The sequence below is a fragment of the Schistocerca gregaria genome, chromosome 3, assembly GCF_023897955.1.
Source record: "Schistocerca gregaria isolate iqSchGreg1 chromosome 3, iqSchGreg1.2, whole genome shotgun sequence".
NCBI classification, from domain to species: Eukaryota; Metazoa; Arthropoda; class Insecta; order Orthoptera; family Acrididae; genus Schistocerca; species Schistocerca gregaria.
This window is the reverse complement of record NC_064922.1, coordinates 131,819,820-131,836,153: the sequence shown is the minus strand read 5'-3', so window position 1 is coordinate 131,836,153 and position 16,334 is coordinate 131,819,820. Positions and strand designations below refer to the sequence as shown.

The window sequence follows — 16,334 nt, the reverse complement described above, 5'->3', positions numbered from 1 at the left end:
CTAAAAACACGTGTTTATCTCGGAAGTATGCTTTTCAAGCCCCATGCTGATTAGATTTATTTTCTTTATTCGATGAGTACGACCACCATTTAAAGTATGCGACACTTTTTTTGAACACCTTGCATACGCAAGCAAAGCGAAACTGATAAACAGCAAACGGTACAGTCTTGTATTAAGACAAACACACCCATTGCTTCTTGTTTCATGTCGTGCTAATGTAATGGCCGCTATCGACAGGGGATCTCAAGTTGATTCCGTATTTCTAGATTTCCGGAAAGCTTTTGACACCGTTCCTCATAAGCAACTTCTAATCAAGCTGCGGAGCTATGGGGTATCGTCTCAGTTGTGCGACTGGATTCGTGATTTCCTGTCAGGAAGGTCGCAGTTCTTAGTAATAGACGGCAAATCATCGAGTAAAACTGAAGTGATATCAGGTGTTCCTCAGGGAAGCGTCCTGGGACCTCTACTGTTCCTGATCTATATAAATGACCTGGGTGACAATCTGAGCAGTTCTCTTAGGTTGTTCGCAGATGATGCTGTAATTTACCGTCTAGTAAGGTCATCCGAAGACCAGTATCAGTTGCAAAGCGATTTAGAAAAGATTGCTGTATGGTGTGTCAGGTGGCAGTTGACGCTATATAACGAAAAGTGTGAGATGATCCTCATGAGTTCCAAAAGAAATCCGTTGGAATTCGATTACTCGATAAATAGTACAATTCTCAAGGCTGTCAATTCAACTAAGTACCTGGGTGTTAAAATTACGAACAACTTCAGTTGGAAGGACCACATAGATATGATTGTCGGGAAGGCGAGCCAAAGGTTGCGTTTCATTGGCAGGACACTTAGAAGATGCAACAAGTCAACTAAAGAGACAGCTTACACTACACTCGTTCGTCCTCTGTTAGAATATTGCTGCGCGGTGTGGGATCCTTACCAGTTGGGATTGACGGAGGACATCGAAAAGGTGCAAAAAAGGGCAGCTCGTTTTGTATTATCACGTTATAGGGGAGAGAGTGTGGCAGATATGATACACGAGTTGGGATGGAAGTCATTACAGCATAGACGTTTTTCGTCGCGGCGAGAGCTTTTTACGAAATTTCAGTCACCAAATTTCTCTTCCGAATGCGAAAATATTTTGTTGAGCCCAACCTACATAGGTAGGAATGATCATCAAAATAAAATAAGAGAAATCAGAGCTCGAACAGATAGGTTTAGGTGTTCGTTTTTTCCGTTCGCTGTTCGGGAGTGGAATAGTAGAGAGATAGTATGATTGTGGTTCGATGAACCCTCTGCCAAGCACTTAAATGTGAATTGCAGAGTAGTCATGTAGATGTAGATGTAGATGTGTATCGCAACGTGGTTTCCCATGTTCTCCTAGTTCGAGACCGAACTGATACTCATTTAAATTTTGTTGTACGCCTCCACATGACAAAATAACATCTTACCAAGTGGAACGCAATGATAAGGTTGGCTGCTTCCATTCTACTGTATACACGATGTTCTTCAGAAGTGAAAAAATAGAAAGACAAATCAAGTCCAAATATCTCTTATGCTACAGTGTAGTTCGCGCAGCAAACCAAAAATAAATTTAAAGGAATGTAAAAGAAAGGACATCAGACAGTTTAGATTTATTAAAAACGTCTTTTTTCAGTTCTTGTGCCGTGATGGAACGCTCGCAAAACATGCACACCGCGTTACTCCTAGCATTCGCATGCTTTCTGGCGACTTCCACGTCTGCTGATACGAAACCGCCCAACATCATTTTCATACTCGCTGATGATATGGTAAGTGTGAAAAACTTGTTTTATAATAATGTCCCATTTGCTGCCTCTTAATATTTTCGTATTATTTAGTTTATTCTCAATTCATAATCTGCTCTCAGTAGCCTTCATTCCATTCAACGCATTCAGATCTCCTTGCTTACTGTCAGAGAAGAGAACCATATTATTATCTACATCACGCACTCATTGTCTAGGGGTCCCGGTTTAGGACCACACCACCGCTTACATATTGAGTAAAAACCATCAAGCAATGCGGACGAAGATCCCAGGCCCAAGAAGTCACTGTCATTCAGCCAACTGCATTTCCACAGGGGGCAGAGGAGCACACTGACATTCAGGGCACTGCTCCTATATGAGGAAGAATCGGCAATCATTAACGGCATGAGGATTCAGAAGGAAATGGAAACCACTGCATTAAAGACACGTGAAGGGTGTCCACAGGACATGTGGCCTGTAATTGAAAAAGTGTCGTGATGGAAAAAGATTCCGGACTAGTCCTCCTTTCGAATCTCAGAGAGAGGACTGCCAAGGTGGAGGTGACCATGGGAAAAAAACTGAATAACCAATGTTCTGAAAGTCGGGCCATGGAATGTCAGAAGTTTGAACGTGGTAGGACAGCTACAAAAACGTAAAAAGGAACATGCAAGGGCTCATTCTTGTTATAGTGGGGTTCAGACATTGAAAGAAGACAAGTATTTCTTATCAGACGGCTGTAAAATAATACCAAACGCAGCAGAAAATGGTATAATGGGAGTATGATTCATTATGAAGAGGAAAGTAGGGCAGAGATTGAGTTACTGTCAACAATTCAGTGATAGGGTTTTTCCCGTCAGAATGAACAGCGAACCACACAGACAGCAAGCAGAAGATGAAGAGATAGAGAAAGTGTATGAGGATATTGGTCGAGTTATTCAGTTCATGAAGAGAGTGAAAAATCTGATAGTCATGTGCAACTGAAATATGGTTTTATGGAAATGAGTAGATGACCGGATTGAAGAAGAATATCGGCTTGGTACTAGAAATGAGAGAGGAGACTAATTGAGTTCGGCGAAAAATTTCAGCTAGTTGTAGCGAATACTCTGTTCAAGAATAAGAAGAGGAGGTGGTGCAGATGAAAAAGGCCGCAAGTTATGGGAAGCTTACAGTTACATAACATTAGCACTAAGCAGAGATTCCGACAGCAGATACTTGATTGTAAGGCGTACCCAGGAGCAGATATAGGAGAGCAATTCGTGGCAGTCCTTATCAAACCAGTCATACACTGATTAACTTAGTTTTCAAACCACGGTTTCAGATTCTTAGCACCCTATCGTACCTAGTACCGTACTTATGGCGTCACACTCCCTGGTTGCCTGCCTTTGCCTGTCTCCCCTTTCTGCCTCTCTATATGTCTCTGTCTGTCTTCCTCTCTTTCTTTATCTATTTCTCTCTCTCTTTTTCCCTCTACTCACACACACAATACACACACACACACACACACACACACACACACACACACACGTACACCTCCATTGAAATACAAGAGCCTTTTATTACGTACACCACAGAGTTGAATTTTGAAACTCTCAAATTGAATGTCACAGTGTTATTTCCACATCTAATTTGTCTCTTATATTTGCAAAAATAGGTAAAGGTATTGACAACACTGTTGTAACTTATTATATTTCCACGTCTAAAATGTATGTATTATTTATCAGAATAGACTGTTTAACACGAATGAGTTCTAGTTGTAAAGTGAATACATATATTCCAAATTAAAAGCCCAAGAGTGAACAAAGATGTTAGTCGATCGTTTAAGCTGTCCAAGAAAATTCTACATCTTTCTTGCGTAAAGATGTCAACAACGCTCGCCGCAGCGCTTGGATCGTACCCTGACGTATTGTACGACACAGGTAAGTGACTGCTTCAGACCAGCTGATAGATGGGCTACGAGCCGCAGCTCAGGTGATTGGCCGGGCAAGATAAGACACGCAGAAGTCTGTTGACTCTAGCCACGCCCGCAAGAGAGAGGTCGAACTGTTACCTACTGTATTCCGATTACAAGAATTGCGTTCAGTCATGACGAATCATTTTGATTACGAATTTGTGTTCGGGCTGCACACAAAGATGATCCTGAGACTCATTCTCTTGTGTTGAGTGCAACATTTCGGGAGTTACTAGCAATTTACTGATGAAAGTCGTCGGAGGTGGGAAGGACGCTCTAAGGGCTTAGCGAAGCTCCCTATGGAGTAAAGCCTTAGAAGGGAATCAGGCACAGTGGAAGGCCGTGAAGTGGCAACCCCACTTCCAACTACACCTGCAGAGCCCTCGTCAGGTGACCAGTTGAAATTAGAAATTACTGGCAGGCTGCATAAGAGAAAGTCGGATGGAAGCCCATATAACGAGCCGGCAAAAGAAAATTAAGGACTTTGGTGTATCGGAGAGAGAGCCAAAATGGAAAAGGAACTGCAAAAAATGCTAGAAAAGATAAGATGTGAAATAGCAATCATTACAGAAACCAAAAACGAGACAAAAAATCTTAGGGGTATAGGAAATTATACTATATTATATAAGGGATAGAATAATACAGAGAAGCGTAAACTGCGGTCAATTTAAGAAGAAATGGAAGAACAGGCTGGTAAGCTTGCAATCCTACGTGTACTTCTTTTTTCTGTTTATCCTTGTACTTTCCCTTGAGAAACATACAGCTTATTATTCATACTGCCTCTCATTTATTTTATTATGTCTTGTATTTGAATCAGGGGTTTTTATTTAACCTTTTAAATATACCGGGTTATGAAACTGAAACTGCCACTTTATGTCTACCGTACCTAAGAGCAGGAGGAAGTTGTTTGAGAATCGTGTAACTTTTCAGGCAGAATTGAAACTGATGTGCGCAGGAGACAAACTCTAGCTATAATGTACTAAGACTCCTGAATAATACATAAAAGTATGAATCAGATGTAAATGGATGAAATACCAGCAAAAAGATGGAAGGACCAAATGTAGCGGCAATACGCTGAGAAAGACCTAACGCACGATAGAAAAAGTAGAAGCAGCTCTATGTTTAAGTGGAATTAAGTTCCGATAACGCGATATGCGGTTACAGCTACCGACATGAGATTTTCTATGAGATTTTAATTAGACGTTATACGCAAGGACTAATTGTCATATTGTGATCCGAACACTAATAACATTTCCGTATGCATTTCATGTTATAAAAACGTATGCCGTTTAACAATGCACACTACACAATATTTTGACTGAACACAGTTGGTTCCACATCCGAATTCAGTACTAATTGTCGGTAATCATCAGTGGTTAGCTCTTAACACAAGATTGTTTCCGTTTCTGTCTCAACCCTTCTATCCTCTATCCTCGTAATTACGTGAAGTATTAGGATGACACAAGCTTTCGGTATCTGCGTAACACAGTTTTACATGCTTTTCTGGAAACTTCTTTACTGTATTATTTTCATAATGAAGGTGTACAAGATAAGTTTTTGAAATATCTAAAATCGCGATTCCTACTGCTACCGGCTCCTCGAACACTACATTACTTTAGTTTAATTCAATGCCAACTAAAGTTTCTTGATGAGTAAATATAAAACTACTTTCTAAATTAAATATTCCTATTAATCCAGGTGCTCCGTATCTAACTTCCCGGGTGGTCACTAGTTTCTTCACCCTTTGTCGTACATTCTCCATAGTTGCACTGAAGCTAGTGTTACTCCTGTTTGAGTGGCGGCACTCTGTAAATCTTCTTCAATACCAAACTGCGATGTTAGCAGTGTTTTAGATCCCTATACTGTACTACATCGTTATTCTTATCACCTAAAGTAATAAACTTCCTGAACAACAAGGGATGCTGCTGATGCAGCTAGTTGGTGGTATGATTTTCTCATGGTGCAATGGTTCATGATACTGTAGATAGTAGATAATTTTAGGATATTCAAGATCTAAAAGACATGCAATATTGAAATCATCTCGTATATTTATCGCGTCAAAAGTTTCAAGAGTTTCCGAGCTAAGCCAAGGAGAATAGAAGACGGGAATCATTGTCTAGCTGCAGAGGCTATAACATCGAGATACTATTCATCAATTCTCTGAGGACAACTAGAGATGGAACTGTTCCTTACACTAGGCTGTCTACATGATGAATCTGCTCTACTAGTTTTCAGTAAAGCATCCCAAGCCAGTCCATGTGGAGCAACAGCTCATAAGTTTTAAGACAAAGGCTGCGGAAGTTCTAAAAAACGTCAGAAAATAGCGACACACCAGCTACCAATTCCAGGTCACCGTACTCTCCTAGTGTCTTGCACTTGAACAAATACCATACGTCATATGCCCTATGGTACTCACATTCTGTGATAGTTTCATCAGATGGTAAATTTTTACATTCTTCCATCGGAGATAAGCGAACGTGTAGTAAAACAGATTCGTTATTCACAAACTCATATATGGCTTTCTGTTTGACTAAATTAAGCTAACGATCGTCAGGAAAATAATCTTGTACCTCCAAATTCGAGTACGACGATCACTTTTCGAGGTAACACGTCAAAAAATTGAATGAATCTATAAATCGCTAATTTATACTACAATACCCCTTGTAAATAATTTGTACGTCTTCATATTTAATACCAGCAGAGAAACACTACAAATGCAACTGTTAGTATAAACTGAGCCCCATAGCTCAAGTTGTGATTGATATCCGCGGCACCGCGATGTCAAAGTAATGCTTCTATGTAATCGAATGTAAAGTGTGGATGTGTCGGCGGTTTGTTAAAATTACAGTGGGGCTACTTGTTTGGTGTAACAACATGACCTATGTAACGTGCAGCTCGTTACATTTTTCCCTTGTGAAGACAGTATGAGAAACGACAAAAACAGAGACAAAACGCCGAGGGAGAGCAAGAGCATTAATAACTGATTGTTCACTGAGGAAGACTGCTAATAAATACAAAATAAATTTCATGGCGTAACAGTGATAATATCGAAAAATTAAAATTCATGCAGCTAGTAATAATAACAAAAATTACACATAATTCTACAGTTTAACTGTTTAAGGGTACATAAATTTATGCAAAAATAATTGAGTGAACATTTTATCTTGAATTACTGTTCCATTCTTTGGCTGTCATCCACAACAAATATAGTGAATCTTAGTGGAGATCTTAATGACATAATATATTACTCTCAATTTCAGCCAGTAATTAAATTGAGTTTGCAAGGTTTTGCATAAATCTCCACGAAATATATGGAAGAATCTGTAGCTGGCGCAACAAAGGGAGACTGAAGCAGAGTCTGTGCTAGAGAAAGAATTTTAATCAATTTCTTAACCACTAGAAACATTGATTAAGAAGAGTAGCTATCCCGAAAGGATTAGGAAGACTAAGAACAAGAGCAAGAGATTAGAAGCGAATAAAACGATGTGTATGTGAAATCAGAAACAGAGAAGGTTGTGAAGTAGGTAAATACATCGAGGAGAATGATGATTATTATTATGAAGGTGAAGAAGAGCTACGAAAAAAATTGTAGCAGCATAGCAGATAGACTATCACATCAGTCTGTAGTAACCGTTGCACGATATAGACAAGTCTCGGTCCAGCACAAAGTTTTATCTCCCAGGAAGTTTCATATCAGCGCACACTCCGCTGCAGAGTGAAAATCTCATTCTGAGAACTCCTTTACTTCGCTCACTTCGTGATCACCAATTCTGGTGTTAAGATTCTTGCTCTTCTCGATTATGCCCCTTCTCATTAGTTTTGTCTTTTTCTGTTTTACACTCGGCCCATATCCTGTACGCCTTAAGCTGCTCATTCCATTCAACAGTTCCTGTAATTCCTCTTCACGTTCACTGAAGATAGTGATGCCATCAGCGAATCTTCCCATTAAAATACTTTCACTTGAATTTTAATTCTACTTTTGAACATTTCTGCTATTTCTGTCATTACTTATTCGATGTACAGATTGAACTGATATCTTTCCACTCTGAATTTAAATCACACTTCTCAAACTTTCATTTATTTCTGCCGCTGCTTCTTCGACTTGTAGATTGAAGAGTTGGGACTAAAGAATGCTTGCATTCCTCTTTTATGACCCTTTTAATCCCAGCATTTCGTTCTCGGTCTTCCAATCATACTATTCCTTCTTGGTTCTTGTGTATACTGGAAATCAGATGTCTATATCTGCTTACTTCTATTTTTCTAATTTCGCTCATCTCGCACCGTTACACATTGACGAAGGCGTTTTCTTGATCAACATGTCCTATGAATATGTCTTGATTTTTATTCAGTCTTGCTTCCGTTATCAAGCGCAAAGTGAGAACTGCCGCTGTGGCTCCTTTACCTGCCTTAAAGTCAAATTGATCTTTATCTAACAGATAGTTTTCTTTTGCATTCTTCTGTATATTATTCTTGCAAGTCAATTGTATTTGTCCGATATCAAACTGATTGTGATTAGTTTTTCCCCTTTCTGTCTTCGAAATTGTGTCGGTGTTATCTTTCCGGAAGCCTGATGGTAAGTTGACAGTCTCATAGATTTCAACTAAAGAGCCGTTTGGTTGTCATTTTTCTTAATGCTATGAAAGGATATCTAACCCTTCTACTCCATTTGATCTCAAGTTTTCCAGAATTTAGTTCAATTCTAACCCTGATACTTAATCCTCTATGTTACGCTTATGGACTCCAGCTTCTTCTTTTGTCATTTCATCAGAAAAGTCATCCCCCCATAGTGGGTCATCAGTGCATTCTTTTTACCTAACCTCTCTTTCCTCTGTGTTAAACGGTGGAATCTCATTCCGCTCTTAATGTTACCACCATCGCTTTCAATTTCACTCGAGGTTGTTTTGACTTTTTTATCTGCTGAATCAGTCTTTCTGACGATTATTCCGTTTTCGACTTCTTCACATGTTTCCTGCCGCAATTTCGTTTTGACTGGCAACAATCGTATTTATTTCATTCCCAAGTGAGTTGCAATTCTGTATTCCTAAATTTCTGTACTTCCTTCTTTCATCGTTCAGTTCAAGTATTTCTTCTGTTAACCATGGTTTTTTCGCAGTTAATATCTTTGTTAATATCTAGTTAACGAATCTGAGAAATCCGTGGTCTGAAAGTTCGGCCGAAATCCCATCCCGCGACTTTTCGTTTTCCATACACGCTCTTTACTACTTTTCTATTTTGAAATCTTAAAACATACTACTCAAAACAGTATATAACTAAATGGGAGTTAGTCTTACGTTGCTACGCCACTTTTACACTCAGCAAAGGAAATAGGATCCTTTCTCATTTCCAGTCGTTGCCCGCAATAAGTTTTGCATATTTTAATTTAAAAATGACCAACCACAAAACTGGTATGTACTGTGTAACAGTACACCTGAAAAGAGGCTGTGACAAGAATACCACAAGGACCGGTTAACTCAGCCAATAAGGGGTTCAACATATTGGCCAATAAGCTGCGCTATCAGAGCAGGCGCAAACACAAACAGTACGCAATGGCCATATATTGGTGGAAGGCGAATGGGCCATTATGGTCCCTTCCATCTAGAACGTAATGAACATAGGACTGATCTAGAGCATGCAACATAATATAGAGCATGCAACATAACATCGCCGTCTTGAAAGCCTGATGTCGAATCAGATGACATAGAGAAGTCAGTTCATCCACAACAACGGAACGTGCTATGGATCACATCCTTAACCCTTCCATTTGACTGTGCTTGAACGTAACAACTGCGTTTTACAAGAGTGACGTGTGTACTCTTCACTTGAGCCTGATGAGTACTTTCATGCCACGCGGGTTTACCCCAGCGGTGTAAGGCGCTGTAGGCATGGACTGTGTGGCTGGTCCCGGCGGATGTTCGAGTGCTCCTTCAGGCATAGGTGTGTGTGTTTGTCCTTAGGATAATTTAGGTTAAGTTCTGTGTAAGCATAGGGACTGATGACCTTAGCAGTTAAGTCCCATAAGTTTTCACACACATTTGAACATTTTTGAGTACTTTTATAAACGTCACATAAGAGAGAACAGTAAAATTTTTGCGTCCTCCGAAATTCCCGCTCTCTATCACTGCAGAACCACGTCACGTTTGTCGGAACCTTGGCTTTTCCAGTTGAATCCATCATTCCAAACTGGAGGCTATCAGGGGTTGAACGGAGACTGTGGTCCCACGCTTCCCGCATCACCCCATCGAGAGAGGGATCCTCTAGGTGCGCCACATTCATTATCCAAGGCGACAGATATAATTTATGTGTGATTTAACGTAACAGAGCCTGCGCTGTAGTCCGTGAGCCTGACATCGACAACCAAAATCCTATCACGTAGCCTATCAGATGAATAAAATCCAACACGCCAACTGCTAGAAGCAAAAATAAAATAAGTAAATTCGAAGAGAGTCATATATTTGCAGACCACTATATCTTGCAGTTTCAAGAAACGAACTAAATCTTGCAATTTCCACCTGAAATTAAAATTGGAAGACTGGTCTACAGGACACAAGATTCAGTTAATACCATCACCGATCAGAATACTCCGCGAACCTTTCAGTAACAAATAAACCCGCTCTCCCTTATAAAAATTGGTGCAGAGATCGTCCGATACCGGTCGGTGCATAATGGAGAATCAAGGTCAGACGAAAGGAGTACATCCCATTCCTTTACTATTGTCATGAACTACAATCCCTTAAAAGGGAATGGCCTCCCTAAAAAATGAAGCAGTCCCCGTGGAACATTCTGGAGCCACATTAAACACAGTCCAATAACCAGAGAGAGAAATGCGAGTAAATTATTCCTCTTGTAGGGATACCACATCGGCACACGAATCATAGATAAATTTACACAGTGAAGAGAGTCATGTTGCAGGCTACACTAGTTTTCGTCGTGTTTTTGTTCCTTATGCACACTACTCTAAACCCTGGGTGCGTATCATTTTGTTTTACGTCTTCCAAGCGTGGATTCATTTACGTGTTTACTGTTATTGCGCTAGTTTGTAAGCACAGCTGGTGTAGTACATTTACAGCCGCAGTCCCGATTCCTCATCATTAATATTCAAAGAAAGGAAGTATAAGTCTGCATACTTTAACAACAAAAAAAGAAATTTGATCTGCCAACCAATTGAATTACGTCATAAATGGGTGTCTAGATCCACTGGTGAGTCCATTGACGAATAAGTGGTTGCCAGGCTTGCACTTCCGCCTCTTCAATGTTTATATTTCTTGGTTTTTGAGCCACGACGCGCTCTGATTGGACGCCTTTTTGACAACGCCACGAGGTAATACAGTGTCGGCAGTATCGGACGTAGGCGGTTCTTGGTCATTAACCAAAGCAACTGACAGACAACGATCCGCAGAGACCCACTCCAAACGATTCATCCTTTCGATTCAGATCGACGCACAAGTGAGGGTTAAGGCACTAAAACAGCTGGATTGAGAGGTGGAGTTTCCTGGCTGCCAACCGCTTCCACTGGAGTGACAACATCGGTCGCTACGAGGGAACAGGTAATTCTAGGGGAGCCTCAATTTTCTGCTGTTCACTCACTGGAACATTAGAAGGCTAAACGACTTCCCCACTCTTGGATGGGTCCGCAGGAGCTACCTCAGTCGCTGAAGAAATAATTCGGGGAACATTGGGGACCTCAGCTGCTGTTTCCGCACCCATCAGGATGCAGAACTCAGCACTACGAGATACATCAGTCGGTGACGTTACTTCATCCTGAGGTGTGTGATAAGTTGACGTAATCGATTCCTGAATATCCGGCGTAAGATGTCTCTCGTGTTGCGATGCGGGCACTGCCAGGTACGCAACTAAAAATTGAAGACCGTGCTGTGAGGGTAAAGACGGAAAGTCGGGAGCAGTAAGCGTCACTCTCGTTCTATTTCACCGGTGTAGACGTGGCACCAACCAGGTAAGCAATAGTAACCAAATCAGCTATCAGTTTTCTACGCTGTTCAAAAGAGAACTTCAATGTAAATACCCGGTGCGGTCAATTAGATATAAGGTTCCCAGTTTCACGACCCTACTTGCCCGTAAAGTGGTAACCTGAATGCAGTAGATGGGAGGGATCGTTAGCTTTGATTAACAACTGCACTGAACAGATTCCGCTATAACATTGCAACCAGTGTTGAGTGGACCAGCGTTTGCGTCGTACAACACGCATAAGGAAGCAACACTTCCTTAAGTAAACTTTCGTTTGCTTCCGGCGGGAGGCTGAACACTCGGACATTGATGCAAACCAGTTCCGCTTTAGGAAGAAGCACCATAATTATGGAACCATCACGATATTTAAGAACCATAACGACAAAGTAGCCTCCCTACTTGTAGTGTATCCAAAAGCCCTACGAAAGAGAAATAGTTATCAGAAGCTAAATTAGCAGATTGATCCTGATCAGATGTTAAAAGAATTCTATCAACCAGCCATTCATGAGTCTCTAGAGATCCGGGCTGCACAGAACGCACGGATTTGTAGAAACTAAAGCTGAGTACCCTTTTTCTTGAAACACCCATCGAACCTATAGCGGACAGTACGCCTATACCAACGGACAGACACAATAACTAACTCTACGAACCAGTCGGCAATGTGACACACCCGAAGACAGGAGCAAGAATGAGGAGAAGCTGTTCAGACGCACTCGAAGCTGTGGTGAGGCGGTGAACTAATAACCTTCTCGTTCGGCACTAGAGGTGGAACTGCCCGTAGACAAAGTGTGCATAACTGGTTCTGAGCACTATGGGACTTAACATCTGAGATCATCAGTCCCCTAGAACCTAGAACTACTTAAACCTAACTAACCTAAGGACATTACACACATCCATGCCCGATGCAGGATTCGAACCTGTGATCGTAGCAGTCACGCGGTTCTGGACTGAAGCAGCTAAATCCACTCGGCCACAGGGGCCGGCAAATATAGTACCTTATAGACTGAACCTCATGACCAGTGAACTACTATCGGTATAAACCCGTCGAGGCGTTAGCAGCGTCACCAGACGAGGAATGACTACTAGTCAGACACACGTACAGTGCATGCAGTATCAGTGAGCGTGCTGTCCTTGTGTAGAATGGGGAAGGCGCGCTATCTGTTTGAGTTTGACCGACGGCAGACTGTGATCGGCCGCAAGCTCGGCACGAGCATTCCTAAAATTGGAAGACTTGTCGGGTGATCGAGGAGTGCTGTGGTGAATGTCTTCAACACGTGGCGAAACCAAGGTGAAATCACTTCCAGAGGCGGTGCGGTAGGGTGGCCATCCCTCTTATGTCGGAGGTAGTAGGCTGGGCAGACTGGTAAAACAGGACAGGTGTAGAACTGTGACGAAACTAACATCAGACTTCAACGTTGGGCCTATTTCATGTGCGTCTGAATACACAGCTCACCGAGCACTCCTAACAATGGGCCTCCACAGCTGACGACTCATGCATGTACTAATGTTAACAACACTACATCGGCAACTACAGGTGAAATGGCACGCAGACATCGATACTGAAGGTTTGCCCAGTGGCAGAACGTTGCATGGTCTGATGAATCCCTATAACTTCATCATGGCGATGGGAGGGCGCGAATCCATCGTCTTCCAGGAGAAAGCGTCCTTGACACCTGTATTGCACGGCTGAAACAAGCTGGCTGTAGGCTCCATTATGGTCTGGGGAACACTCACGTAGGCATCCACGGGTTGAGTGGAGATCGTGCAATCACCATGAGTGCCAAGGAGTATCGTGCACTGGTTGCAAGCCACGTAAATCCCTTCATGACGATCAGGTTTCTCGACAGCAGTGGCATTTTTCAGCAAGGCGATGCGCCATGTTACACTTCAAGGAGTGTGATGGAATGGTTCTAGGAACACAGTGGCCAGTTCCAGTTGATGTGTTGGCCCCAAAAGTCAACAGATCTGAACCCAGTGGAGTGTGATGTGTTCTATCATGGTATCAGAGCTCATCGCCCCCTCCTCGGAATTTACAGGAATTAGGTGAGGTGAGGACTTGGAAGAGCAGTTGAACGGAATGGACAGTGTCTTGAAAGGAGGATATAAGATGAACATCAACAAAAGCAAAAGGAGGATAATGGAATGTAGTCAAATCAAATCGGGTGATGCTGAGGGAATTAGATTGGGAAATGAGGCACTTAAAGTAGTAAAGGAGTTTTTCTATTTATGGAGTAAAATAAGTGATAATGGTCGAAGTAGAGAGGATATAAAATGTAGACTGGCAACGGCAAGGAAAGTCTTTCTGAAGAAGAGAAATTTGTTAACGTCGAGTATGGATTTATGTGTCAGGAAGTCGTTTCTGAAAGTATTTGTATGGAGTGTAGCCATGTATGGAAGTGAAACATGGATGATAAATAGTTTGGACAAGAAGAGAATAGAAGCTTCCGAAATGTGGTGCTACAGAATAATGCTGAAGATTATATGGGTAGATCACATAACTAATGAGGAGGTATTGAATAGAATTGGGGAGAAGAGGAGTTTGTGGCACAACTTGACAAAAAGAAGGGACCGGTTGGTTGCACATGTTTTCAGGCATTAAGGGATGACAAATTTAGCATTGGAGTGCAGCGAAGAGGGTAAAAATCGTAGAGGGAGACCAAGAGATGAATAAGCAGATTCGGAAGGATGTAGGTTGCAGTAAGTACTGGGAGATGAAGAAGCTTGCACAGGATAGAGTAGCACGGAGAGCTGCATCGAACCAGTCTCAGGACTGAAGACCACAACGACAACAACAGGTGAGTCGTGTGTACAGAAGTGGTGTCGACTCCTTCCAGCTACCTACCACGGCCTCATTGCTTCCAGGACAGGATGCGTCGCCGCTGTTATCCGTGCATAAGGTGAGTGTACCGGCTATTAGGTAGGTGGTCATATTGTAATTCTCGCATATGCTATGCTTTGCATGAAAAAGTAATGGAAGAGCAAAGCGCAGTGGAAAAAATTTTCCAAACGGTCTCTCAGTGTCCAGGTGTCATTCACATCTTCATCTTGACACATGGAACTGTAAGTATACAGCTGTAATTTCTTAACATAACCTAACAACCAGGACTTTGATGTGTTTGTGTATGCATGCGAGCACCCAGCCAGTAATCACTGCGTCCTCAGCTGAACGCGCGCTACCCGCAAGACTGTTCTCATGGGCTCGGTACTGCACATGTAATACTGAGGGACAGAGTTAGGATAGACGTAATACTTCATTTCACCCCTGCTTTCATTTGGGTTCGGAATCTTCTTTTTTACTTTCTTCATTGTTCTTCGATATACGAGCCACAATATATCTGAAAAAAATGTATAGTTGCTTTTTCGTCATTTTCTATTCTTCTGTTTTCATTTGATGTTTCAAAAGCATCTGATGATGGGAATAGCTAAAAGTTGTCATTAATGACGTTAAAATTTGAAAGTCAACTACCATCTAGTAATTCAACAATAGGTTCCAATATTTGTAATTTGCAGCAGCCTTTTCCCTGATCTGTCCAATCAATTGCGAGTATGTTTTATGTGACTACAACAGTTAGCCTTCGCAATATAAGCGCAATGGGGCACTGTCTACTAAAACGGGAAATGAATATGTGTAAGAATGATTACGTATTCCAGAAAATTAATATTAGAATGTGCAGCTACGAGTGTGTAGTGTAAGTGGAGCCATCCTTAAACGAATCATTTCTCTCGCTTGTATACATGGTGGTCCATTGATCGTGACCGGGCCACATATCTCACGAAATAATCGTCAAACGAGAAAACTACAAAAAACGATACTCGTCTAGCTTGAAGGGGGAAACCATATTTAGCTATGGTCGTCCCCCTAGATGAAGCTGCTATAGGACAAACGGATATCAACTGTTTTTTATAAATGGGAACCCCCATTTTTATTACCTATTCGTTTAGTACGTAAAAAAAAAATGTTTTAGTTGGACCACATTCTTCGCTTTGTGATAGATGGCGCTGTAAAAGTCACAAACGTACAAGTACGTGGTATCACGTAACATTCCGCCAGTAGGGACGATATTTGCTTCGTGATACATTTCCCATTTTAAAATGGACAATTTATCAAATGCGGAAAAGGTCGATATCATGTTGATGTATGGCTATTGTGATCAACATGCCCAACAGGCCTGTGCTATGCTTGGTATCCTGGACGACATCATCCAAGTGTCCGGACCGTTTGCCGGATAGTTACGTTATTTAAGGAAACAGGAAGTTTTCACATGTGAAAAGTCAACCACCACCTGCAACAAATGATGATGCCCAAGTAGGTGTTTTAGCTGCTGCCGCGGCGACTCCACACACCAGATGCAGACAGATTGCGCCAGAATGGGGAATCTCTAAAATATCGGTGTTGAGAATTCTACATCGGCATCGGTTGTAACCGTACCATATTTCTATTCACCAGGAATTGCATGGCGACGACTTTGAACGTCGTGTACAGTTTTGCCACTGTGCACAAAAGAAATTACTGGACGATGAAACATTTTTTGCAAGCGTTCTGTTTAGCGACGAAATGTCATTCACCAACAGCGGTAACGTAAAACGGCATAATATGCACTATTAGGCAACGGAAAATCCACGATGGCTGCGACACGTGGAGCATCAGCGACCTTGGCGGGTTAATG

The 16,334-nt window shown here is 41.7% G+C and overlaps 1 protein-coding gene across 1 annotated transcript in view; it reads left to right on the top strand.

The window, feature by feature from the left end:
- The first annotated feature begins 1,657 nt into the window (after nt 1-1,657).
- LOC126355029 (arylsulfatase I-like) overlaps nt 1,658-16,334 on the top strand; it is a 100,938-nt gene continuing 86,261 nt past the window's right edge. Inside the window, exon 1 of the mRNA XM_050005177.1 lies at nt 1,658-1,784. Within this exon, the coding sequence (XP_049861134.1) occupies nt 1,665-1,784 (120 nt within the window). The 5' untranslated portion in view covers nt 1,658-1,664. The remainder of the gene's footprint in view (nt 1,785-16,334) is intronic.